We start from the raw sequence: 26,900 nt of genomic DNA, 5'->3' as shown, positions 1-26,900 counted from the left end.
CCTCGTTTCTCACCGCTGCCCAGGCTCTTTCACTCCTGACCGCTTCCGCAAACACCCCCGTCAGCTGGGGTGCCGTCTGAGGGCAGCTTTCTGCCGGAGACGGCACTGCTGCCGGGCTTCGCCGTGTCCCCTCTGCCCCCCGGGGCACCAGAATGAGCTTTCGTGTTGAAGTATCTCTGCTCTGCCCTATGATGTGGGCAACAGGCACGGCTTCTTCCGAGTGCTGCAGAAGGGCCAGCTCCAGCCCCGGAACCAGCTCCCACATCAGGGCCCCTCCGGGCTCCTGGCCAGCCTCTGGGTGGGCGCCCACAACGGGATGGAATCTTCACCTGGCTTCCCGAGAGAGAGGCTGAGTGTGTCTCGCACGCAGGAAACACAGGGGCGCGAGTTCCTGGGTGACGGGAACGGACTCGGGCGTCTCGCTGCTGCTCCCCGAGTGTGTGGTTCTCCTTTCTGGAGCAGCCCCGGCTGAGTGAGGTGCAGCCGTGTGACTTGTATGGAACGCGAGGAACGTTCCCTTTGCAGTAGGAGCTGCAGGTTTGGGTGCGTGATGGACCACCTTCCCCACCCGCTGCCTTGCTGATGGCAGACACGTGTGGTCTAGAAGGAGCCTCTGGCGGCCCCTGCCCCCTCTGCAGCCAGCAGCGGCCTCCACAGGCCAGGATGGACGTCCGGTTTGAGAACGAATGACTTCCACGTGGCAAGACAGCGAAATGCGAGGCCTCTTTTCCCAGCGTCTTGCAGCCAGTGCGTGGCAGGAGAGGCTCAGCGCGGTGCGGTTGTCCGGGAGGTGGCCTGCTCCCCCATTCCCGCTCTCAGCAGGCGCGCAGAGAAGCCGCTGCCCCTGACCCCGATTCCCAGCCCAGACCCGGGCTGCAGCGTCTGCAGGCAGCACCAGCGCCCTGGAAGCACCGCCTCGGACCTGAGCCAGCGTCTCTGGCTGCAGCTCTAAGCAATTAACTGAAAACCACCTCGTGTTGGCGATTTATTTAACCTGGGCAAGGCAGGGGTCACGAGTCTCCCCGTTTCCGCGACTCTCCTTGCTCACGACGCCACCCCCCACCTGTCACACAGCCGTCTCTGATACTCACAGACTCCTGGTGAAGAGCTTGGGCAGGGCAGGCCTCTCTCACTGCCCCGGCCTGGGGCCTAGCTGGAGGACTGCGGCTCCCTCCCGCACGTGCCTGGCGATTGATGGTGGCTCTCACGGCAGCCTTCCCTGGGAGCCCGGAGCCCAGACTCCCACACAGCTCCTCCGTGTAGGCGGGGCCTCAGGAGAGCGAGCCAGCCTGGGGTTCCTGGCACAGCAGGGCAAGCTGCCACGCGGATGTGCACATCCCATACCGGAATGCCAGGGACCCAGCTTCCTGCTAACACGCCGGGAGGCTGCAGATGATGGCTCCTGCCACCCGGGTAGGCGACCTGGATGGAGTTCCCGTCTCCTGCTTTGGCCTGGTCCAGCCTTGGCTGTTGCAGGCATTTGGGAGTGAAACAGGGGATGGACAATCTCTCCCAACTCCCGCCTGTCTCTGTGGCCCTGCCTATCAAATAAAGAGAAGCAAATTTTTTTTTTTTTTTTTGACAGGCAGAGTGGATAGTGAGAGAGACAGAAAGGTCTTCCTTTGCCGTTGGTTCACCCTCCAATGGCCGCCGTGGCCAGCGCACCGCGCTGATCCGATGGCAGGAGCCAGGTGCTTCTCCTGGTCTCCCATGGGGTGCAGGGCCCAAGGACTTGGGCCATCCTCCACTGCACTCCCTGGCCACAGCAGAGAGTGGCCTGGAAGAGTGACAACCGGGACAGAATCCGGTGCCCCGACCGAGACTAGAACCCGGTGTGCCGGCGCCGCAAGGCAAGAGAAGCAAATTTTTAAAGAGAAAGCACCTTTTGTGACCTGGCCTCAGAAGTCACGCAGCGCCCGGGCAATCAGAACACACTGCCGGGCTCCAGGAAGCAGGAGCAGCCGCCCGGGCTTGGAGGTTGTGCGTGGAGCCAGCAACGCTGCCCTGGCCACACTCCGCCCCCTGCAGGCGGCAGGAGCTAACGCAGCCAAGCGCAGAGCGCAGGTGCTAGTGATTCCTGCACTGCCTAGATCTGCAGCCACACGCTGCGGGCGCCCTGCCCAGCCTCTGTCCTGCTGCCTCAAGGCCAGGGGACCCAAGGATCCGGGTCGCGGACCCCAGACCAAACGAAAGCACCCCCAACGCAGAGCGTGCGCTGACTTGGCCGTCTCGGGGGACCCACGCACCCACCTCAGAGCGTGTGGGGCCTAGCCTCATGCCTTTCCATATGCTCCTTCTACAGGACTTGACAAGCTCTCAGGCCCTGGCAACCAAGTCTGCCTACTTAGGCCTTGCAGTGAGGGGGTTGCATGAAAAATGCCAAGCCTGTTTACAAGAGCGTTGCGATTCTAGGTGGCTTTTGCCTGTCGTTTTTAAATAGAAGTATACCATTACAGCAGATATTAAAAGCAAGTGGGACTTTCAAAGGGCAGGTCCCCTGGGGAGTGCACTCAGGCTGATACGGGACACTGACGGCTAATCACCTTCCAGGTCCTGCGTGAAAGCACCGGGTTGTCTGTTGCCAGCATGCTGTGTGGATTAGACACCACCTGCCCGTCGGCACTGAATTACCAGGAATACGGTCCAGGACAGCAGGCCACCGGGTCCTGTGCACAGGATCCCAGGGCCACCATCTCCTAAAGCTTCCACTATTGAAGTCACAGAGGAAAGGCTAATGTTACACTGAACCTTATGTAGGGGCAGACAATTAGACAATTAGACACAGAGTTCCATGGTGGTTCCCTCCCTAAATGCCTGCAATGGCCAGCGGTGGCCAGGCCATAGTCAGGAGCCAGGCACCTGAGTCCAGTCTCCCTCATGGGTGGCAGGGACCCAACACTTGAGCCATCACCGAGCTGGAATTGGGAGCCAGAGCCGCACACTGAGGAGCCTCGGATGCCTCAAAATGGGATGCAGGTGTCTCAACCAGCGCCTTAACCATCAGGAGAAACACCTGCCCCTTACATAGGTCTTGTGTGTGATCAGAAATCCAGCAAGCGGCTGCCATTGAGATGGGCCTGCACTTTGCTGCTATAAAATTGGCTTCAGTATCTGTACTGTCAGGATTTCTGGGAGGTATCTAAATAGGACAGGAACACACGGTCACTGAAGCTTAAACACCTGGAGCCCCTGCCACTGCACACTGACATCCTGCTGATGTCATCCCTCAGTCCTGCACTGCATGCTGGGTAATCACCATCAACCACCTTCCCAAAGTGTTTTTGGCATCTTGTAGCTTGGCAGAGGGAGGTTTTACCAGGAGTGGGTATGCCGGGAACCAAGCCACGAGTGGCGTTTCCAGAGTTTTGGGGAAATGTTTTTAAATTGTAGGTGATGGGGGCCGGCGCTGTGGCACAGTGGGTTAAAGCCCTGGCCTGAAGCACTGGCATCCCATATGGGCGCCGGTTCTAGTCCCGGCTGCTCCTCTTCCCATCCAGCTCTCTGCTATGGCCTGGGGTAGCAGAAGATGGCCCAAGTCCTTGGGCCCCTGCACCAGCATGGGAGACCCAGAAGAAGCTCCTGGCTTCGGGTAGGCTCAGCTCCGGCCATTGCGGCCATCTAGGAAGTGAACCAGCAGATGGAAGACCTCTCTCTGTGTCTCTCCCTCTCTAACTCTTTCAAATAAATAAAATAAATCTTTAAATAAATAAATAAATTGTAGGTGATGGCCCACGCCTTGCCTCCAACACTCTTGATTTTCCACTTGCCAAGTAGATTCATCCCTGTCCTACTTGCCTTTCCAACCAAGCATTCTTCTATTTGTGTGCTACTTGTTCCTTTTTCAAAAGTTCCTAATAACTAAATTCACAATGTGTTTCCATATATTGTCCCTGAATCACCAATGAGCATTCAAATGAAAATCTACTTCCCCAAGTCAAGTTTAGATGACTTTCCTTGTACCCAAAATGCTTAGTGTGGGCTCTTATAGGGCAGAAGTCAACAAACTACAGCTCAAGGACCATATCAGAATTAACCCGTTTTTCTGTTCATTAGTTTGTATTATTTTTATTTGAGAGGCAAACAGAATGGGCAGGAAGAGAGCTTCCATTCACTGGTTTACTCCACAAATGCTTCTATCAGCCAGTGCTGGGTCAGGCCCACACCAGGATCCCAGGACACAATCCAGGTCTCCCATGTGGATGGTAAGGACCCAACCACTTGAGTCATCACCATTGCCTCCCAGAGTACAAATTAGCAGAAAGCTGGATTGGGGAGCTGAGCTGGGACCCAGGCACTTTGATATGGGTACAGACACTCCAAGTGGGGTCTTAATGCTCAGCCAAACACCTGCCCCACTTCTACATGTTTTTATAGTTTTAACAGAACACAGACGTGCCCATTTGTTGGCATATTATCCAAGCAACTGCTTCATACCCCAACGGTAGAGCTGTTGCTTCCAGCGGAGGTCCAAGAGCCTAAAAGAGTTAAAAAACAAAATTTGGTTAAGTATTTCAGTAACAGGGCAAGCACACATTTCATTAGCAAAGTCGCTGGAATAGTAAATGCTTGCTTCATACATAAAAGGATCTATTTGGATACAACTTTGAATTTTTCAATGAAAAATAAAAAGGCACTAATCACAATTCTCTTCAATCAGCTTGGTGCTTAAACTTTTGTAATCAGGCCACAAACCTGATCCAGTAGTATCAAATTCCAAGCAAGTTAGGATGAACTGATTGTAGTTCAAGTGCAGATGAGAAGTGATGTGATCTGAGGTTGTTTTATCATTTTCTTGGTGACCTAGTTTACATAATATTCTACAGGTTCATTTTAGTTAAGGGAAATTTTCAATATACTTGAGGTAAGAAATAGCTTTTTAGTATAAATACAGAAAGTGACTGTACACAAATACCAGAGTCTTGTTTTATAAAAGTCTTATTTACAATTCAAATACATTAAAATGTCACCGCTGTCACTCACTGCTGTTTTTACTTTCTGTAGAATTGGGAACACTTTGTATGCCTAAAAGAATTTCCAGGTTTATCTTATTTTGCTGTTTTCACATGTGACAATTGCCACTATTTATAACACTTAATTTCTGATTATGTTATGACTAGCAAAATTCAAACATGTCCAATAATTAAATAAAGCTCAGCCCTTGCCCTAGATAGCAGTCTCCAGAGAGATGCTGGCTCAGCCTAAAGAAAGAAAAAATGAGCTATCTTGGAATGCAGTACTGAAGGACTCTGGGCTCCAGGGTCGACCTAGTCAGCTGTTGGGAGCGAGGCCGGAACCAAGGCAGACAAAGAAGAGGCAGGCCTGGAAGCAGAATGTGTGTGAGAGAGAAACAGGCTTCTTTAAAGTTGACTTCGAGAGGGGGAGACAGAGAGATCTTCCATCTGCTGGTTCAACACCCCAAATGCAACAGAAGCCATGAGCCAGGAATTCCATCCGGGTCTCCCACATGGGTGCAGGGGCGGGTGCAGGGGCCCGAGTGCTTGGGCCATCTTCTAGTCCCTTCCCAGGCACATTAGCTGGGAGCCGGATTGGAAGTGGAGCAGCCGGGACGCAAACCAGCAGTGCTCATCTGGGAAGTGGTGGCTTCACCCCAACACTGGCCCCAGACCCAGACATCTTGAGCAGCTCTGGCAGGAGCTGGCTCGCCCACAGCCTCCCCTTGACACAGGAAAAGCTGCCAACTCACTGACCTCTAAGCCAGGGTCTGAATGAAGAGATACAACTAGCGCGACGTTGTAGATGTAAGACGTTTATTTTGTTCCCGCTCAGGCAAGCCTCAGTGGTTGGCCCTCACCGTCCCCATATCCGTCCCCAGCCCCTTACCCTCACACCAAAAGGAACGGTTAGTCTCCCTGGACATCAGGGAAAGCAGCTAAGCTTTGGCGGCGGACTTGTAATGGGAGAGAGTGCGGGCGGAAGGGTCCGTGGCACTGATCCACTTGGGCATCCAGTAATGGGTCAGCCAGTCAGCCCGGCCCGGGTAGTGGCGCTCGAAGATCTGCCGGTAGTAGTAGCCCTCTTTGGTTTTCGGAGTATTGAAGGGGAATCTCTGGGCTGCTGCCTCCATCATAGTATCATCAACCTGCAGGAGAGAAAGCGGAGGAGCCAGACGGTCGTTAAAGGAAGGGCACGCGAATCCCTGTACTCTTGAGCTGGCTTCACGGAGCCAGAGACGGAAGGCACGGCAGGTCTCTGGAGTTCACAAACGGGCTCCGAATCACACATCACTTGGAAAACGCTGAAACAGCCGCAGGACACGAGGGGACCTTCACGTGCACGGTTATGCTTGGAGGCGCTGAGCGTTGGAGTCAGTGGTGTCTAACAATACCGAGACCAGCAGACGTCCCCCGGGTGTCAGAGGAAGGCCTGGGAGGACAAATCAGGGAGCCCTCCCTCCTTAGATTCTGGACACTACTCTATAGTTTCTCTATAGTTTTCCACACCATTTAATTCTTACATAGTTCTTATAAAACCGGCTTTAGGAACTACGACTCATGCCTGCCTATATAAAATGCCCAAACTAAAGGCAAAATGGATAAACGGTTCGAGCTCTTTCCAAAATGTTCTATTGAAAACATCTTTTAAGGCCATTTTACCTGATGTTCAACATATTCCTGCAAAATCCGAAACCAGGAGTTCTTTTCGGAGGTTATCCCATCACTGAAGGCTTCTTTTGGTCGCCAGAGAATCTCCTTGGGGATCAGGTTCGAGTCCTCAAAGGCCTCTCGCAGGAGATGTTTTTCTATCCCATTCTGAAGCGGAAACAAAAGGAACATCCAAGTCGCCAGGGTAACCTGACAGCAGGGACGGCGCGGCCCCTGAGCTGGTTTACCTACCTTAGGAATCCGCATTTCCGGGGGCAGAGACAAGTAATAGGAGCAGAAGCGGTGATCCAGAAATGGGACTCTCAGTTCAAGGCTTCCAGGAGAGAAGAAAAGTCTGTGTCAGAATGGGTGTGCAGCGCCTGTCACTCTGCCTTCAGGAGTGGAGCTGCCCGTAATTCAACCAGATTCGCAGTGATGCTAACACTACAGGGTCAGCTCACAGCCCTCTTCATGGCTTCCCTACACTGATGGAGAAATCCAAAAATCTTCATTCAAAACAATGCATATTAACCCAGCCGGGACATGAAATCAACCACTGGACGTGGTGAGTTTCACTTCTCTTGCCCTGAACACTTAAACACAAGTCTGATCATTAAGAATGCACCTTGCCCAAACTCTTCCAACTCAGAGGTTTCTCTAGAAGAGCCCATCTCCTATTAACAACTGCAGTAACAACTCTCCACTTCTACTACTAAGTGGTGAATAATTCACACACAGTAAGCAATATAAACCAGCATTCCACAGTATTGCCTCATTGCATCAAATGCCACCTTGGTTGTCCCCTGAATCCTAGTGACTCTTTTTTAAGATTCATTTTATTTATTTGAAAGGCAGTTACAGAGAGAGAGGCAGAGGCATAGAGAGAGGTCTTTCAGATGGTTGCAAAGGCCAGGGCTGGACCAGACCAAAGCATGTGTGCAGGGGCCCAAGCCCTTGGGCCATCTTCCACTGTTTTCCCAGGCCATTAGCAGGGGTTGGATCAGAAGTACAGCAGCCAGGACTTGAACCAGAGCCCATATTGAGCGACAAGTTCAGTTCATTCCTCAGGCCCATATTCAATCATGTCCTAGTCTAACAGTGATTCCATGGAAGCAACTAAAACATGGAATATCCGTTGCTGATCGTGAATAGTAGGAATCCTCAATTCTCTAACATAACCAGCAAAGATGTGAAACTTTAAACCCAAAGAACCATGGGCTTATAAGAGTCAAACCTCTCACTGCCTCTTCTCATGGCCACTGCCGCAGCTGATGGGAGACTTCTGTCCCTCTGTCTTTCCATCTCTCTACCTTTCAAATAAGTCATAAGTCTAAAAAGTAACTAAAAATGGACACTGCATCTAAAACAACCCACACAACACCTCTGCCCTTCAGCACAGCAGCACTTTGCAATCGGCCTCAGCCTTTCGGGCCGTGTTAAGAGACAGCTTTGTTTTCTCTATAGAAGCCATACACACAGCATTTAGCCAACTGAATAAAAAAAAATCAGCTACTGAGCTTTTGGCTTCGGAGTTTGTTTTTCATTTTTGCTTTTGTTTTCTTCCTGTTTGCAGTGGCTTCCGAGAAGCCCGAGTTACCCGTGCGCGGCAGTGGTTCGGTCTGCTCGGAGCACGTCAAACAGGTAGAGCTCCTTCAGCAGCCTCTCGCTCTCCTCCTCGGCCTCCTCGGGAGAAGGGGCCTAAGACACACAAACAGCTCAGGTCACGGAAACACCAACAGGTCGTGCCGAGATCTCAACACTCAACGCGGGAGAGACCACAGGTTTCCCGAAGGCTCCACCCCTTCCCTCCGCCCACAGCTGGGAGCACCAGAACAGGCGGCACAGGAACCAGCGTTAGCGCAGAGGGCCACGCCACGGCGTGGGTCACCCACATCCCGCATCGCAGCGCGTCCCGGGCCAGGCTCCTCTGCTTCCGACCCAGCCCCCAGCTATCGCACCTGCGAAGGCAGTGGAGGACGGCTCGGGTGCTTGGGCCTCTGCTACCCGTGTGGAAGAATGTTTCTGGGGAGTGAGCCAGCAGGTGGAAGATCTCTGCCTCTCCCTGTCTGTCTGCCTTTCAAATAAGTAAATAAATCTTAAAACAGACACCCTGTGCAGCAGCCATAATGCCACAGGAGCCTAAGGAATGACAGAATGGTGATTCCCATGCTTAACTAGCTTTGTTGGTAGTATTTACTTCATTTATTTACTTATTTATTTGCAAGGCACAGTGACAGAAGGAAAAGGACAGAGACAGAGAGATCTTCCATCTGCTTGTTCACTGTCCAGTGGATGCAGCAGCCAGGGCGGAGCCAGGCAGAAGCGAGGAATCAGGGACCACATGGCAGGTCTCCCACCGGGGCGGCAGGGGCCCGAGTATTTGGGCCACCTACTGCTGCCTTCCCAGGTGCATCAGCAGAGAGCTGGAACGCAAGCAGAGCAGCCAGGACTCAAGGCGGCACTGCAATAGGGGATGCCGGAGTCACAAGTGGTGGCTAAATGCAGCGCCCACCCCACCTCACTAAAGAATGGAAATTCTGTGACTTCTTCCTTCCCCAAGGAAACATAAAGCAGGTATTCAGAGTTCCCCTTCTAAGCTCGCGGGATACTCAGAGATCTGACTGTCACGCCAAAAGCACAGACAACAGAAAAGATCAAACAGTTCATGCTTTCCTTAGTGGAGCTCAGAGATCCATCCATACAGCGGCCTTACCTTGTGAAAATATATGTAACCCTGCGTAAGCTCATCGGATCCCTCCCCAGAGAAGATCACCACGCTGTCTGTGTTCTTCCGAATGTACTTGGAAATTAAATACATGCCTTAGACGAGAGAAATCAATGTCAACATAAGCCCCTCCCAAGATGCCTTTTATGAATCGGTTTTCAGAAGCAACTGCAAGCTTTACGACTGCACTGACCTTCGCGGTTTCTAGAATAATGACCTCGTAAGCTACCCTGCCCTGTTGCAATAGCATAACCCAGAACCATTCTGTAATTCAGAAAAAGTTTTAAAATTCTAGTGTTTTAGACCAAGAAGGAGCACCCTGAAATCTGGCTAAACTGAACAGTGACTCTCACACCTAAAAATCCTGCCTTTCACCCTGGTGTGACTACACAAAGATATGGAGGACTTGGGTAATTGTTAATTTTGTTTTTATTTCCTACTACTGCTTCTCATTTCCCAAATTTCACATGTAGTTGAGGAGACTACTTAATTTATTACGCCCTGCCTGCTGGGTGGCTACCCTACATTCCTCTAAACATGTATTTCTTCTCAACTTTGTTTTACTATCACCCCCCTAAGGAGCTTTCAAAATTTGTTTTTCCTAATCCCACGCCATGTTATGAAACTGTAGCAATGCAGATCTAGGATATGTCTGTTATTTACTATGATGCTTTGCAGGGCCTAAAACCTTTGTCATATCTAAGACTGTTTTGCCCTCCGTTGCAAGTCTTTTCAAAGACAGGCATATCAGGGGGTATGGGGGCTCTTGTCTAGTGGTTAAGATGCCTCCATTCCACTTCAGTCCCCAGCTCTGGCTCCGACTCCAGCTGCCTGTCAACACAGACCCTGGGGCGCAGGCGGGATGGCTCAAATATTTGGGTTCCTTGCCATCCATTTGGGACTCTTGGACGGAGTCCCTGGCTGCCAGCTTCAGGCCCAGCCCGGCTCCAGCTCTCAGAAGCACTGGGGATGGTCCAGCACTTGGGCACATGTTCTTGTTCTCTTTCTCTCTTTCCCTCTCCCTCTCTTTCTCCGCCTCTCAAATAAGTTTTAAAAATTAAAATGACATTAGAGGCTCACCAACATGGGCCCCATCTGACTTGGGGTTTACTCCAGTGTCCGCAGGAGACCCCAGGATAAAACCAGTACTGTTCGCAGGGAGCGCTAGCCTAGTGATTGAAAGGTTGTGTGATGGGGTATTTACCAAAATACGTCTAAAATAAGGAGTCCTTACTGAAAATGCATGATGTCGGAGAACCACTTCCCCATCTCACTCAGACTTCAGCCCAGGAAATGTTACAGAAAGAAACTAGGAAGGGAAAGGGAGGGGCAGGAAACAGGTGTCCACACCGGGGAGCACAGACATTGACCCCCGAGATGTGGAGGCTGAACCAGGTATCCTTCTGTTCACTAAAAAGACATCAAGGACTTCTCAAATGGTCTTGAACAATTAATTAGTCACACAGGAATCTTATCTGTATTCACTCATCAATAATAGTTCTTACACTGCTGCTTGAAATAGCATTTTGTTAAAGCCTAATTCTTCTCCCGTATAAAAAAAATAAAATCTTTTTGAGTACCATAAAATGCCTTACCCACTGAAGCACGAACGGTTGTGATGTCGTAAGTTTCCAAGGAAAATATGACTTCATCCAGGGCCTGAATGCCCTCCTCAGAGTTAAAGAGGACTTCATGGTGCTCACTTCCAATGTGATTTGCTACCTGGTTAAATAAACACCCATACACTTGTTATAAAGAACGCCCTCTGAACATCACACAGGGGGCAGGCGTTTGGCACAGTGACTAAGGCGCTGCTGAGGATGCTAGAATCCCATTCCAGAATGGTGGGGTTGGAGTCCTGGCTACACTCCCAAGTCCAGCTTCCTGCTACTGCACACCCTAGGGGGCAGCAGGTGATGGCTCAGGTAATTGGGCCCCTGCCACCCACATGGGAGAACCAGTCTGAGTTCCCAGCTCCTGGCTTTGGCCTGACCCAGCCTCAGCTCTTTGGGGACATTTGGGAAGTGAACCAATGGATGGGAACTCTGTGCAACTGTTTTTCTCTCTTTCCCTCTCTGCCTCTCAATCAATAATGAAAGAAAAAAAGAAAAGAAAAGAAAAGAAAAGAAAAGAAAAGAAAAGAAAAGAAACGAAACGAAACGAAACGAAACAGGATGGTAGTTCAGAAAGCACTGTGCATTAACAATAGCAGAAAACAAGCGGAAACGATTCACCAGGCCACACACGCAACTGCCCAGCCAGGGGCCCGTGCCCACCAATGTCTCCGCCCCGTGCTCAGCCACAGGAAGCCAACCTCCCACCAGCTCTTCCCACCCCGAGGCTTCCACCAACAGGCACTTGGTGCCCCCTCCTCCCCGCCCATTCACCTAACCTGCCCCGCCTCTCTGGTCCAACACAGTGCCCTGCTAAATGTGGTCTCCTTGTGCCTCCCTGACATCTACACGTTAACGCCACATGGAACAGCCCTCCTCTCATTCTGCTGTCTGGGGCTCTCCTGGATTCTCCCATATGGATCACTTGCCCTGGGCCTGTGCCTAAGGTCTTTCTCCTCCCTTCTCAGTTCTTCCAGAGTAGGGCTCAGTCTCCCGCACACTGAATGGGTACAAGGTCCCCTCTGCCCATGGTTCTAAACACAGTGCTTATAGACAACAAAAAATAACAAAAACAGCTAACATTCGCTAGGTATATGATACATGCTAGGTTCCATCCTATGTACTTTGTACGAAAGATATCATTTTCCCCTCAAAACTGCACCATCCTGGACAAGCTACTGCCATCATGTGAGGACCAGCGGCATAGCCAGGAGCCGGTAACCAGACTCTAACGCCTCAGCCTTCCCACCACTCCGGGCGCTCACTTTCCCAAGGAGGACCGATTGGGTCAAGGCAGAGAAAAAGCCCAGAGTCCAGTGTACAGTACAGTGGAGATTCAGACATCGCACTCATTTTACTACAGTTAATTAAAAAAAAAAAAAAATTACCCTGGAGCCAGCATTGTGGCATGGCAGGTTAAGCCACTGCCTGCAATGCCTGCATTCTATATGGCTGCTGGTTTGAGTCCCAGTTGCCTCACTTCCTATTCAGCTCTCTGCAGTGGCCTGGGAAAGCAGTGGAAGATGGCCCAAGTGCGTGGGCCCCTGCACCCATGAGAGAGACCCAGAGGAAGCTTCTTGCTCCTGGCTTCTGCCTGGCCCAACCCCAGCTCTTGCTGCCATTTGGGGAGTGAACCAACAGATAAGACCTCTCTGTGTCTCTCTTGCGTGCTCTAACTCTGCCTTTCAAATAAATAAAATAAATCTTAAAATAAAAATGACCTGAGTCACTACAGCAGCAGAAAAGGAATCATTGGTTACAGACCCGGTTCTTACTCCAGCCTCAAGGCCATCCTAAGTACATCACAGGTGGAATGGTCCCTACCTTTCTCGCAGCCAGTAAGTCGGGGCTGTCTTCCATGCCAATGGCAAACGTCTGCAGAGCGTACTGCACCTGGGCCTCCTTCAGCTGCCTCAATAGTGATGCAGCGACCAAGCTGGAGTCCAAGCCCCCTACAGGGAAGAGAGCAAGTGTGCTGGTTACCCAGGAACCGTGCATAACACAGGGACACACACAACTCACATTCCGGCTAAACATCCATGGCAGTTTGATCCTTTAAGACCCTCAAGTTTTCTAAACTGAAAATCAACTTTGACAAGGGGAAAACTGAACAATAACCTGTGAAGATGGTAAGTGTATTTGAGTTGGCTTAATAAGCAATGCATGGGGGTGCACCTTGCAATGAAGCAGGTAAAGCCACTGTCTGGGACACCTCCGTCCTATAACACAGTGCCTGGCCCAAGTCCCAGCTACTATGCTTCCGATCCAGCATCCTTCCCCTGGAAGACAGCACAGGACAGCCCAAGCACCTGGACCCTGCTCCCCACATGGGAGACCCCATGGAGGTCCTGGCTCCTGGTTTCGGCCAGGCCAGCTCGGGCTGTTGTGGCTGTTTGGGGAGTGAATTAATGCAGGAAGATCTCTCTCTGTCTCTCTCACTCTGTCTTTCCAATAAATAAATGAATTTAAAAAAAAAAAAAAACTACACAGTATTCTAAAGAAATGTAGCTCATCCTTATATCAGTAACACACATATGCACAAATATGCTGTAGTATAACTAGGAATAGTAAATGCAATGAGAGATTAATCCTACAGCCAGTATTTCATAGTGGGAACCTCAGGGACAGCTACAAATCCTTTCTTTCCCAGTTGCTAGGTTTTCTTAATCGGCCTCACCTGATAAGAGGCAGCCAATCCTTCTATCTGTCATCAACCGCTTCTTAATCGCGTTCTCAAACAGGATTCGCAGGTTGCTCTTCACCGTCTCTATCTCGAAGCCTACAAACAGCAAGCACAGGACACGGCTCCAGCAGAGCCAGGGCAGACTGGGCTCGTGGCTCGAGGTGCGCGCCTGCCATGGCCAGAGCCACGGCCACGGCCACAGTCACAGACACCTGCCGTGTCCGCGCAGCCACAGAGGCTGCCACATCCAGGCCCACTGTGGCCAGAGGCAGCCACTCCCGCGGGGCGGGAGCAGGGGGCGGGCTCCGCTACCTGGGAAGAGTTTCTCCACGCTGTCATAGAGGGCGTGCAGGGGCTCGTCCCTGCAGTGATGGTATTTGACCATCTCCACCGACGCGACCTTGCCGTTCGGCTTTAAGTCCAACACTTCGTAGTGGCCGGGAAGAAAAGGCTCCACTTTCAGAAAGGGGGTCGTGGAGTGCTTCAGCGTGACCAGACCTGCGGGGTCAGAGCGGGGCTTTATTCAGACTCAACGTGGGCAGGTGATAGCCTCTAAACGCCAGTGTACTTTCTCCAGTACCACACATGCCCGTTATATATGCAAAAAAGGAAAACACTTTCAATTACCCAAAGCCCTGCCATCTACCCACCTGCAAGAGGAGAGCGGCACAGGAACATACGCCACGCTACACTGCTACTCAAAGCTACAGGCACTCTCCTGGATTGAGTTCCTTCCCCCTTCCTGGCATTTCTGATGAAGACATCTGGCCTAGCGAATAAGATGACAGCTGGGCCGGCGCCGCGGCTCACTTGGCTAGTCCTCCACCTGCGGCGCCGGCACCCCGGGTTCTAGTCCTGGTTGGGGCATTGGATTCTGTCCCGGTTGCCCCTCTTCCAGGACAGCTCTCTGCTGTGGCCAGGGAGTGCAGTGGAGGATGGCCCAAGTCCTTGGGCCCTGCACCCCATGGGAGGCCAGGGGGAAGCACCTGGCTCCTGGCTTCGGATCAGCACAGCGAGCCGGCCATAACAGCCATTTCGGGGGGTGAACCAACGGAAGGAAGACTTTTCTCTCTCTAACTCTGCCTGTCAAAAAAAAAAAAAAAAAAAAGATGACAGCTGCACGCCCACATCACCCACGGGACTGCCTGGGTTCAACATCCACTTCTGGCTCCTGACTCCAGCTTCCTGCGAGGTTGGAACCTGGGAGGCGGCAGTGATGTCTGAGATACTTGGGTCTTGGCCTCCCATGTGGGAGGACTGGGCTGAGTTCTTGGAGGGCGGCCTTGCTCCGGCAAATCTCTGGCCTTCATGGGCATGTGCAGAGTGAGCAGATGGGGGCTCTCTGTCTACTTCTTTCCTCTCGTGTACACACATTAAAAAAGAAAAGAAAATCTATGTTCTGTAATAAAGCAAACATATAAAAACTAGCTGGGTTTTGTTTTTGTTTTTGTTTTTGGTCATCACTGAGGTGTTTTTAAAAAATTGCCTGGCTCTAATCCTTTAGCAAGCAAAATGATTTGCTGTCAGGAGCTTTAACACCTGATCTTTAGAACTCAAAGCCGAAATCCGCTATGTATAACACTAGATATTTATAATTTCCTCAGTAAGTCCTTATAGGTAGTAACCAAACTGACATCATAGTAACCTTTTTTTTTTTTTTTAAGAGGTAGAGTTACAGAGAGGGAGTCACAGAGAAAGTCTTCCATCTGCTGCTTCACTCCCCAAATGGCCACAAAAGTCAGAGCTGGACCAATCCAAATCCAGGAGCCAGGAGCTTCTTCTGGGTCTCCCACATGGGTGCAGGGACCCAGGCACTTGGACCATCTTCCATTGCTTTCCCAGGCCGCAGCAGGGAGCTGGATTGGAATTGCTGAGTTATAGCCAAGTTTCTTTGATTCATGGGACACTTTTCCATTTATTTAGACCTTCTCTCTTTTCTCTTTTAACCCTGTTTTAGAATTTCCAGAGTACAAGTCTTACACTTGTGTTGTTAAATTCTATCCTTTTTGATTGCTACTACAAATGCAGCTGTTTTCTGTTTGTTCCCTGCTAGGGGAGAGTGCTTGCTGCATCTAGTACAGCTGCTGGTGTACACTGAGCTTATATCCTGCAACCCTGAGGACCGTCCTGCTGATTGGTGTCTAGAATACATAAGGGACTATTGCAATTAAATCGTAAAAAGATCAACAACTAAAAGATGAACAGTTCAAAAATGGATAAGCAAACTGTGGCACAGCTATACAATGGATGTTATTCAGTGATAAAATGAAATGAGTGATTAAGCCATGAGAAGATGTGGAGGAATTTTAAACACATATTACTAAGTGAAAGAAGCCAGTCTGCAAAGACTGCCTCCTGTGTGATTCCACATTTATGATATCCTAGGAAAGGCAACATCATAGTGGATCAGGGTATGCCTGTATTGACAGGCATACAGGACAAGGAAGGGGGTGGGGAATGAGTAAGTGGATCATGGGAGATTTTTAGGACAAGGAAACTATTCTATATGATACTGGAATGGTGGATACATGATAAAACTATGGACTTAATTAACACCAATGTAGCAGTATCAGTCCATAAATTCTAACAAAAGTAGCACAGTAACAAAGAGCATGGATGGTAGGAACACTGGCCGAGCAGAGCGAGCACATGGGAGCTCTCTGCCTTTTCTGCTCAATTTTCTTGAAACCTAAAACTGCTCTACACAAATATTCCATTCGTTTTTATTTTGAATAAATGACCTCCAGGAAGGGTGGGGGGAGGCGTTTGAAGTCTCTGTAGAGACAGTTCTTCAAGAAGAAATGAAAATGGCCAATCCACAATGGAAAAGATGCCTGATGCTGCAGTCACCAGGGAAATGCAATCAAAGCCACAATGAGATAGCACTGCACACAGGAGGCTGCCTACTCAAAGTCAGGCGAGCAGGAGGGTGCAAGAAAACTGCACCCTCTCTGTACTACGGGAGGGAATACAAATGGAAGCGGTCACTCTGCCAAACAAACTTAGCCATGCCTCAGCAACTCCACACCTAGGTACACATCCAAGACAAAGAAAACGTGTGCCCACACACCAACAGCGTCATTCATAATAGCCAAAAAGGGGGAAGGAGCACCAAAGTCCACCAACTGGCAGAACCACAAAGCGTGCTCTGCCCATGCAGTGGGACAGCATTTGGCCTTTACAGTAAGTACAGGAGTGGCGTTTAGCTTGACTGCCAAGATGCCGCTCGGGAGGTCAGCATACTGTATCAACGTGTCTGGGTTCGACTCCCAGCTCTCCTGCCAACCCCAGCTTCCTGGAAGAGGGCAGGCGATGGCTCTGGTAAACGGGTCCCAGCCACTCATGCAGGAGACCTGGGTCGAGTTTCTAGCGCCTGGCTTCCACCTGGCCCAGACGCAGCTGTTGTGGGTGTTTGGGAGTGAACCTACAGATGGGAGCACTCTTTCTCTTTCTGCCTCTCAAAAAAATTAATTTTTAAAAAATAAGTACTAAAACATTTTACAACATAGGCAAATATTGGAAATGTTATGCTGAGCGAGAGAATCTGGTCACAATGGTCCACACTATGATATGATTTCATTCATATGAAACGTGCAGAATGGGGAACCACAGTGACAGAAGGAGACCTGGTGACTGCGGGAGGCTGACTGGGAGGGTAGGAGACATATGGGATAAACCAGGAAGGGTGAGAGTGATGGCTAACGGGCACAGTATGCCTTTGTGAAGTGATTGTTAAAAAATCTAAAATGGGGGCCGGCACTGTGGTGCAGTGGGTTAAAGCCCTGGCCTGAAGCACCAGCCTCCTATAGGGACTCCAGGTCTAGTCCTGGCTGCTCCACTTCCAATCCAGCTCTCTGCTATGGCCTGGGAAGGCAGTAGAAGATGGCCCACGTCCCTAGGCCCCTGCACCCCCCTGGGAGACCCGGAAGAAGCTCCTGGCTTCGGATCGGTGCAGCTCTGGCTGTTGCAGCCATCTGGGGAGTGAACCAGTGGATGGAAGACCTCTCTCTCTAACTCAACCTCTCTCTGTAACTCTGTCTTTCAAATAAATAAAAATAAGCCGGCGCCGTGGCTCAATAGGCTAATCCTCCACCTTGCGGCGCCGGCACACCGGGTTCTAGTCCCGGTTGGGGCGCCGGATTCTGTCCCGGTTGCCCCTCTTCCAGGCCAGCTCTCTGCTATGGCCAGGGAGTGCAGTGGAGGATGGCCCAGGTGCTTGGGCCCTGCACCCCATGGGAGACCAGGAAAAAGCACCTGGCTCCTGGCTCCTGCCAGGATCAGCGCGGTGCGCCGGCTGCAGCGGCGGCCATTGGAGGGTGAACCAACGGCAAAGGAAGACCTTTCTCTCTGTCTCTCTCTCTCTCACTGTCCACTCTGCCTGTCAAAAAAAAAAAAAAAAAAAAAAAAAAAAAAAAAAAACAAACAAACAAAAAACAAATCAAATAAATAAAAATAAATCTTTAAAAAAAATCTAAAATGGATTGGGCTTACAGATATTTGTGAATATACTAAAAGCCATTAAATCACATACTTTAAGAGGGTGAAATACTTGGTATGTGAATTACAGATCCATGCAGCTGTTTTTAAAATGCTCCTGTTTGCTCGGGATCTAAGTGCGGCAAGGTATCACGGTGCAGTAACTGCAGACCCAATCCTCCCATTACACAATGACACAGGTAAACTGAAGAGATACAGGATCTAATCAGATGCAAAGCTATTAGCCTGACAGAAAAGGAGGTGAGCCTACACAGGCTCACCATCCCTCAAGGAGTCAGAGTCTGAGTGGTGGAAGCGAGGACCCATCGCCTTTGTTTTGTGCAAAAAGCCAAGCTCAGAGGATCCAGCATTTACGCGGTCACTCATAAAGTTTCCAACTGCCCACATGGAATTTGCAGCTATGCTCTCGAAGAAAACCCAAGGCTACGACAACAATGAGGAGCTGTAGACAAATGCTATCAGTACCTTTAGCTTCTGAACACACAGCCAAAAATCCATCTTCAGTCATGGCTTTAAACAAAGGTCTGACGCCGTAAGTGTCTCGACCCAGGAACACTTTCTTATTGGCCGTATCCAGTAAAATAAATGCGAACACTCCGTCCAGCATACAAATTGTCTGCTCAATTCCTCCTTTGTCGTAAAGATGAAGGATGATCTCTCCATCCACTTTGGTCTGGTATTCAAATTCAAAGTGATGTTGCATCTTGGGGAGGCAACAGCAAAACAAAACATTAGAATCCTCGTGCATTCGCTAGACGTTTTATGCCGAAGTAACCTCAGTGACTTCCGTGCTCAGTGAGTCTTATATGCACTTCAGTGATTTGGAAGAATCAAGGCATTATCAAAACAGAGCTTGTTTCATTTCTTACAACACAAAGCCGAATGGTGAACCTTTCAGTTGCATTCTGAAAAGGAGAATGCATGGTAACATACCAGAAGAGTGACACGTGGAGGGAAGCATGTGCCTACCATACACGGCCATACGAGGCAGGTAACATGATCCACATATAAATGTGTGTTAAGAACATAGGTTGCCTGGTTGCCAAGCCACTCAAAAGGTGTTTTCTGCGATTGTAAACTTCTGGTTTGGGAAACAGCATAAGCCAAGGTTCTGCCAGTTCAGCCTCAAACACCTACCCATGAAAATACAGAGCACAGGGATACAGAGAACTTGGCAACATTCCCTGAAAAATAAATGTCCCAGCACAACGGCAGACATGTGGTCCAAGACAAACGTGCTGGTCATCAGAGGGAGGTCCTTCCACCCCCACTTCTCACGGACAAACTCCTAGTGAAGCTTTTTCAGCCCAAGCCCCAGCGGAACAGCAGAGGCTGTCGCTGACGCCACACGCAGAGCAGGTCCCAGGAAGCTGCACCCAAAGCTCTGTGGCTCTCCCCTGCCCCTGCCAACCCTGATGAGCCAAGGCCTCCCTCGTCCTCTTCGTACTTGCACTCAATGTTTTCAGTTGAGGCTGCAGAGAAAAAAAGTTAATGTAAAACCAACTGAAAATCCTGGATGAGGTTGAGCCTCTGCCTGCAGCACCAGCATCCCATACGGGCTGCTCCACTTCTGATCCAGCTCCCTGCTAATGCACCTAGGAGGGTAACAGAAGATGGCCCAAAGCTCCTGGCTCCTGGCTTTGGATTGGCCCAGCTCCTGCTTGCAGCCATTTGGGAAGTGAACCAGTGGATGGAAGATTTCTCTCTCACACTCCCTGTGTAAGTCTGCCAAATAAATTAAATGACATCTTAAAAAAAAAAAAAATTCTTGGGACACTTGGGAAAATTTAAATACGAACTAAATGTTGGAAGGTATTATAGTTCTTAGGTTTAATAGTATTGCTTAAGTAGAAAAAATGTGCTTGTTCTTTGAAGATAAATGCTTACATGTTGAAGGAAAAGTACCATAATACCTGCAACATACTCTCAAGCGATTCAGCCCAAGATTGAAAGTGTGCACACAGAAACAGAGAAAAAGCAAATAGGGCAAAACATTTAGGATTGGTCAATCCAGGAATTCACTGCTCTGTTCTCTATATTTGAAAGGATTTCCACATTGAAAGTTGGACAGTGGTGATAAACAAAAAGGAAACTGTCAGCCACAGATTTAAAATTTTTTTTCTCATGAAACACTAGCCAAATAATCCGATTGGAAGTTCCTTTGGTTCCTAGGGTCAGAATTTCCTTTACCCACCACCCACACTTTAAGCGGAAGCTTTCGCCAGATGGGAGGCATCTGTGATCCCAGTGCTGCTGCGAGTCTAACTTGCTGCAGGCCACCTTTCTGCCCTCTGGCTCTGATCAGTGAGGTAGGCGGATGCCGGGAGATATCAGTGGCAGCATTATATAAAAGCTGTAAGCATGATCATCCCCAATATCTCCCTTAAAGTCCTCAACTGCCACCGCTCTTAGATGGTATTCCCATTGCTGACCATAGCTACAAAGACTTGCTTAGGGGGGCCAGCACTGTGGTGTAGCAGACACAGCTGCCGCCTGCAGTGCCACATCAGGCTATGGTTCGTGTCCTGGCTGCTCCACTTCCAATCCAGCTCCCTGCTAATGTGCCTGGGAAAGCAGTATAGGATGGCCCAAGTCCTTGGGCCCCTGCACCCACATGGGAGACTGGGAAGAAGCTCCTGGCTCCTGGCTTTGGATCGGCCCAGCTCCGGCCACTGCACCCATTTGTGGAGTGAGCCAGTGGATCTCTATCTCCTCTCCCCCACCCCCCTGCCATTGCCTCTCTGTAACTCTGCCTCTCAAATTAACAAATCTTTTTTTAAGATTTTATTTATTTGAAAGACAGAGTTACTGGGAGGCAGAGAGGAAGAGAGAGAGAGAGAGAAAGGTCTTCCATCCCCTGGTTTACTCCCCAAATGGCCACAATGGCTGGAGCTGCACCAATCTGAAGCCAGGAGCTAGAAGCTTCTCCTGGGTCTCCCACGCGGGTGCAGGGGCCCAAGGACTTGGGCCATCCTATACTGCTTTCCCAGGACATTGCAGAGAGCTGGATTGGAAGTGGAGCAGCTGGGACTTGAACCAGAGCCCAAATGGGATGCAGACACTGCAGGTGGCAGCTTTACCCACTACACCACTGCGTTGGCCCCAACGAATAAATCTTAAAAAAAAAAAAAAAGAGCTGCTTAGTGGCCCTGCTTCCACTTAAGCTCAGCCTTCCCACCTGCCTACTGCTCACTGCACTCCCAGGGCTGCCGCCCACATTGGGGCTTCCACACGCTCTTCCTGCTGCAGGAAGTGCTTCTGGCCTCATGAGCTGATCCTTGACTGCCAGGTCTCAGCCAAGCGTCGCTTCTCCAGGAGGCTTCCAACCACCGTTCCTCACAGTGGACCTCCCCTGCTCAGCAATTCTGCATTCATTCTTCCAGAACACCCGTGGCATGAGCAACGACTCTCCCTCTGTCCCCGGAGAGAATAATCTCCTCAGGCAACTGACAGCTCTCATTTGCCCCACCATGCCCAGCCCAGAGCAGAGGACAGTGAGCCTAGCACGGCCCTTAGGTAATATTTATATTCCTAACAGAAAAACATATTCTGAGAGTCAAAGGCCCAAATGGTAACTTCAGTTTCTGTGACTTTTATTTTGTGTGTGTTTGTGTGACCGACTTCTCTCTTGGTGTATCAGTGCCTTGTCTATCTGTATAACTGAAACAAATGAGATAATGGACAAGAAAAGGGCTTTGAAAGTAGAAGGCATCACACGGAGCGTGTAATACTATTATGACCAACTAGCTCTGAGGTTACATCCCCTCCAGACATCGCCTGCTTTCAACTCGCTTACCGCCTTGTGGTTGTAGATTTCTCCGTTGTAACAAAGCCACAAATAAGGGTATTTCTTCACTCGAATTGGCTGCATTCCAAACAACTGGTCAACCACTGCCAACCGATGAAATCCAAAGCAGCAGTTGGTGTATCCATTGACATTCTCGAAACGAAATGCATCTGGACCCCTGTGTGCGATTTTCATGGCACTCAGACACTGCACGGACAGGCAGTCGTCACTGCCAAAGAGGGCCCAAATGCCACACATGGTGCAACGGAGCTACGGGCTCTCTACGGAGAGAAGAGCAGGACAAATATTCAATATCCAGTCCGAGTCTGCATTAAGCCCTGATGCCAGAAACTTGCCTAACACTCCCAACACTGAGACAAGCCACCTTATCTATAGTGATTTTTCCATTAGGGTGGCAGGAGCACAAGAGTAGAGAATGACTTCATTTACTTACAAGTATTTAGAAAAGATGAATAACCTTTACATCCAACCAGCTACACAACAGCTTGGCAGCCACCACAGCCTGTATCTCCCCGACTTGGGGATTTGGTGGTTGGTTAGAACAGGCAGCACGCAGGCTGTTCACGTTCTGCATCCTGAGTCTGCCCCCAAGGGCTCAGGTCAACCTGCAGCTGACTCCAACCGGAGCCCAGATTCAACTTTCCCCACCCCCAAAATCTCAAAATCTTTCAAAGGTGGAGGAGACTCTGCACCTTACTTGTCTTCTCTTGGGTCTCCTTGACAATGTAATATGCCCTTTCTTTCCCTGGACAAAGCGTAGGCAGAATATAGTGGGCAGACAAGAAGATCATACACACTGCCACAGGGGAATATTAAGATACAAAGCCCTTACAAGCATTTTGCAATGTCTAGCTTACCTCCAAGTGATCTGTTCAACTGTGACGATCCAAAGTCTAAAGAGAAAAAGAAAGCAATGTAATGAAATACGTGTGTAACAAACAAAACATGTTGACAGAAAATACAAAATGTTGGGTATCCAAATGTCCTGGCGTGGGCATTTGGTGCAGTGGTTAAGACGCAGCTGTGAGGGCCCGCATTGTGGTGCAGGGGGTTAAGCCGCTGCCTGCGAGGTCGGCATCCCATTTGAGTGCCGGTTCTAGTTCCGGCTACTCTGCTTCTGATCCAGCTCTCTGCCAATGTGTCTGGGAAAGCAACAGAGGATGGCCCAAGTGTTTGGGCCCCTTGCCACCCATGTGGGAGACCCAGAGGAGTTCCAGGCTCCTGGTTTAGCCTGGCCCATCCATGGCCAGTGCAGCCATTTGGGGAGTAAACCAGCACATGGATGATCTCTCTCTCTCTCTCTCTCTCTCTCTCTCTCTCTCTGCCTCCCCCCTCTCTAACTCTGCCTTTCAAATAAATGAATGAATCCTTTTAAAATAATAATAATAATAATACAAAGATGCAGCTTTGGACACCCACATCCCAGTTCAGAGTGCCTGGGTTTGAGCCCTGGCCCTGCTTCACATACCGGCTTCCTGCTAAATGCACACTCTGGGAGGCAGCAGGTAATGGCTCAAGTACTTGGGGTCCCTGCCACCCAGACTGAGATCCTGGCTCCTGGCTTTGGCCTGGCCCATTGTGGCCATCTGGACTGAACCATCAGATAAGAAATATCTCCCTGCTTTTCAAATAAATAAATATTAATTATTAAAAATGTTCTCGTCCCAGGACCAGCATGGTGGCCCAGCAGTTTAAGCTGCTGCCTACGACATCGGCATCCCATATCAGAGCACTGGTTCAAGTCCCAGCTGCTCCACTTCCAATCCAGCTCCCTGCTAACGCTGGAGAAGGCAATGAATAATAGCCTAAGTACTCAGGCCTCTGCCATCCATGTGGAAGACCTGAATGGAGTTCTAGGCTCCTGGCTTTGGCCTGGCCCAATCCTCACTGTTGTGGCCACCTGGGGAGTGAACCAGAAGACAGAAGATCTCTTCCTCTGTTTCCCTCTTTCTCTCTATCACTCTGCCTTTCAAATAAATAAATCTTTAAAGCAAAACAAAACAAACGCATGCTCTAAATGACAAAAATGTTCTCAAACATTTCTGTCTCAAAGTTAGCTTGCTCAGTAAGAAATCAAGGTAGCTCCTGCACATAAATGTAAAATTCTTTAATAAAGTAAAAGAAATCTGAAAAAAAAGAATATTCAGAAAGTATAAAATAATCAAGGTAGGCAGGACATACACAGATGCAGCAGCCTTAAAAAGCAACTCAGCTCATCCCTGTAGGCCAAGAAGCAAACACCAAATTTCTACAAACATTAATTCCTTTTCAATTTCAAATTCTAAGCTGTGAAATAAGAAGCAACTGTAGTTGGATGCTATCAGCTATTTTACCAAAATCCATGCCTTGGAAAGTAACTATTCTGGCATTTTCAAAAATTGCCAAGTCTTCATCAAATGCCTAGATAATCTGGGGAAACTCTAAAGAGATTGATTGATTTATAGATTTAAATCTATATATAGATATCTCACTAGGAGCAATCCTTGGAAGCGATTTCATTTTTGTTATCTGAATGAACCAATGCTCTGGCTGGCCTTTCACTAAGACCAAACTGAAGTTATGGAAAATTGTAGCATTTCAGTAACTTGGAAATGAAGCCTTAGGGAGTCTCTTCCACACACCTGGCCCAAGAGCCGACAATGAAGACTGACTTTAAGAGCTGGGAAGAAAATGCAGATTTAAGTGAGGCTGTTAAAGCAGCCAGCAAATATTGGCCTATGTGTGTAAGAGGGGCCGAAGACAATGATAAGAAAATAAACTGAATTGCAACGGAGTGAGGACACGAGTCCTTAAAGCAGGACGCAGCCTGCTGTCCGTCTCCCTGCCCAAGGTGCCCCCTGCCCATCCTTCAGCAACGGGAATTCGCTGAGTTGAGGGAGTGAAGCAACTGGCCCTACTGGACTGCAGGAGTCCTGTGCCTCTCCAATAGATAAGACCCCTGGCGGCCAGTACTGCCCACAGGGATCTGTCTAGGGGAATTCCACATCCAAATTCTCCCACCCAGACTCTCCCAGAAGACAGAGGAGGGGAGAGGGCATGGGGGACCCATCCTCATGTCCATAAAAGCCCAGGCTGAATGCAGACTGGGTCCCCAGCCCTTTTCGGAGACGCCGCCCCGTCTATCAGGTGTAGGAATTTCTGTCTCTTCACTTTCCCCAATCAGCTAGGCCAACGTGACCTTCTCATCTGCTCACTAATAGAACAAGTCCCCGGGGTTCCATCAGCGGTAACAAAGTGACTACTAACAAGCAATCTACCTCCGACCTACTCCAACGAAAAATGGGCTGGGGAAGTGCTTTGAAAATGAAGTTGGCCGTCGGGGAACCATCGACCAAAGTCTTCTCACTGCTTAGTGAGAGGAAACACATACTGACCGCTACACGGAGCTCAGGGGAAGACTGCGAACAAGTCCGTGACCTGCACCTGTTTCTCAGCAAGAAGAAAGCAAATTAAAACTACAACCCATCGTTGTTATAGGGATCACTCTTAGAGGAGCACAAAGCCCCTGCTCGCAATGCTCGTCCCCACTGCTGCCGCCTGTTCCAGCAATTTCTGCACTTCCTCATTAACTTCTACCGCAGTGCTATTCAACAGAAACGGGAGCCACCTATGTAATGTCCAATCTATTCATAGCCCCCCATTAAAACAAATCACTTTTAAACAATTTAACACAATGTACAAGAAACAGTACTGCTACAGCACATAATCAACATAAAACCGTGACAGGAGCTGCAACTCTTTGGTAGTCAAAATCCAGTATATTTTACCCCTGCAGCAGCCATCAGTTCGCAAGTGTGCAATTAGCGCCTCCGGAACTGGACAGCGCCGCTTCGGCACAGTTCAGGTCTGCAGCAAGTCCCGAGGCCCCGCCTAGCATTTCACTTTCACCGTAAGGCCTCACTGACCCACCCTGGACAGGTGCAAGGCCCGCTCTATTTCTGATGACTGCGATTGATCCCTGCAAAAGCAGCGGTCGGTGCTTCCAAAACATGAGCCGATCCGGCACCCGACCCTGAAAAGATAACGGAGACCACGGGCCGCGAAGAAACCGCCCCTTTATTTGAAACTGTAACGTCCACCCGGAGCTAGCCACGGAAAAACAGCAACGCCAGCCCCCTTGGCCTTCCCACCGCCCGGAGCAGCTCTCTCTGCTGGGGCGGTCCCGGAGCCGGCCAGGGGAACGCGCACAGCGGGCTGTGACTGCCAGCTGTCAACGACAGCACCCTCCCTCCCGGCCCGGGGAGAGCGACCGCGTGGCCACGTGCGCGCTGCAGCCAGCCGGCCGCAGAGCCCTCGGATGAGAGAAGCGCCCCGGGCCTCGGCGCCATCAGCTAACGACTGCACCGCGTCTCCAAGGGCCGGCCTCCCGCACCTCCTGTGCGGGGCACCCCGGGCTCCCGGCTGCGGCCGCGCGGTCCCCCGAGCACCCCGGCCGGCAGGTGCGCCCCGCCCCGCCCCGCGCGCCCGGCGTGGGCCGCGCATCCTCCGCCCCGCTCCCCGGTGCCGCGGCGGGCCCGGCTCACCTGCGCGCGAGGGCTCGGGCTGCGGCGCGCTCGGGGCTCGCCCGCTCGCGTAAGGCGTGCGCGCGGTTTCATCATGTCCGCGAGCGCCAACCGGCGCGCGGGGCGGGGCCTGCGCAGGCCCGGGCGGGGCAGGGACGCGGGCGCGGGTGCGAGCGAGAGCGCGCCGCGGAGGGAGGCGGCCACCAGCTCTGCGGCGCCAGCCTGCAAGTGCTGAGCAGGACCAGCGCGCGCGGGCCCGGGGTGACCTTGGCTGCTGGGCTGCACGTAAGGGCTTGGCTTGTTCTCAGCTTGGTAACCGGTTTGAGCGCAGTGCCCCCCACCAATGCAGATCCCCGCCTCTCCCTGGATTTTAAAGTCTGCCGTTGCACCTCACTGGGAGAGCGGCTCCTACGCAGAGGTGGAGACCCGGATAATTGGCCAAACTACTCCGCGGTGAGGCCATCAGGCCT

At 50.5% G+C, this 26,900-nt stretch overlaps 2 protein-coding genes across 6 annotated transcripts in view; both read right to left on the bottom strand.

Annotated features, from left to right (window-relative positions):
- The window catches only part of LOC149121827 (uncharacterized), a 49,823-nt gene extending 47,130 nt beyond the window's left edge, over positions 1-2,693 (bottom strand). Inside the window, exons 1-2 of the mRNA XM_089315626.1 lie at positions 2,632-2,693; positions 330-971 (exon numbers count right to left, since the gene is read on the bottom strand). Of these exons, the coding sequence (XP_089171752.1) occupies positions 330-971; positions 2,632-2,693 (704 nt within the window). The remainder of the gene's footprint in view (positions 1-329; positions 972-2,631) is intronic.
- A 3,058-nt stretch (positions 2,694-5,751) lies between these two features.
- Positions 5,752-26,578, bottom strand: ASNS (asparagine synthetase (glutamine-hydrolyzing)). 5 transcript variants are annotated; one of them, XM_089315704.1, is made up of 14 exons: positions 26,452-26,506; positions 25,303-25,351; positions 22,786-22,821; positions 21,917-22,188; positions 18,586-18,823; positions 13,936-14,121; positions 13,618-13,719; positions 12,765-12,892; positions 10,923-11,049; positions 9,316-9,422; positions 8,200-8,300; positions 6,855-6,936; positions 6,615-6,770; positions 5,752-6,100 (listed from the first exon to the last, which is right to left on the bottom strand). In XM_089315704.1, exons 4-14 carry the CDS (start codon positions 22,163-22,165, stop codon positions 5,891-5,893), a joined length of 1,686 nt encoding a protein of 561 aa, XP_089171830.1. In that variant the 5' UTR covers positions 22,166-22,188; positions 22,786-22,821; positions 25,303-25,351; positions 26,452-26,506; the 3' UTR covers positions 5,752-5,890. The 5 variants fall into 5 exon arrangements, 4 of the variants coding, with proteins under 4 accessions (XP_089171830.1, XP_051708911.3, XP_089171831.1 ...); XM_051852951.3 differs by lacking the exon at positions 25,303-25,351 and having other exon boundaries at positions 26,452-26,578; XM_089315705.1 differs by lacking the exons at positions 25,303-25,351; positions 26,452-26,506 and adding an exon at positions 25,838-26,257.
- Between the last annotated feature and the right edge of the window lie 322 nt (positions 26,579-26,900).

Source organism: Oryctolagus cuniculus, chromosome 16 (assembly GCF_051225735.1).
Source record: "Oryctolagus cuniculus isolate XC-2025 breed Fujian yellow rabbit chromosome 16, ASM5122573v1, whole genome shotgun sequence".
Lineage (NCBI taxonomy): Eukaryota > Metazoa > Chordata > Mammalia > Lagomorpha > Leporidae > Oryctolagus > Oryctolagus cuniculus.
Note: the sequence above shows the minus strand (reverse complement) of the source record. Positions and strands in the feature narration are given on the sequence as shown.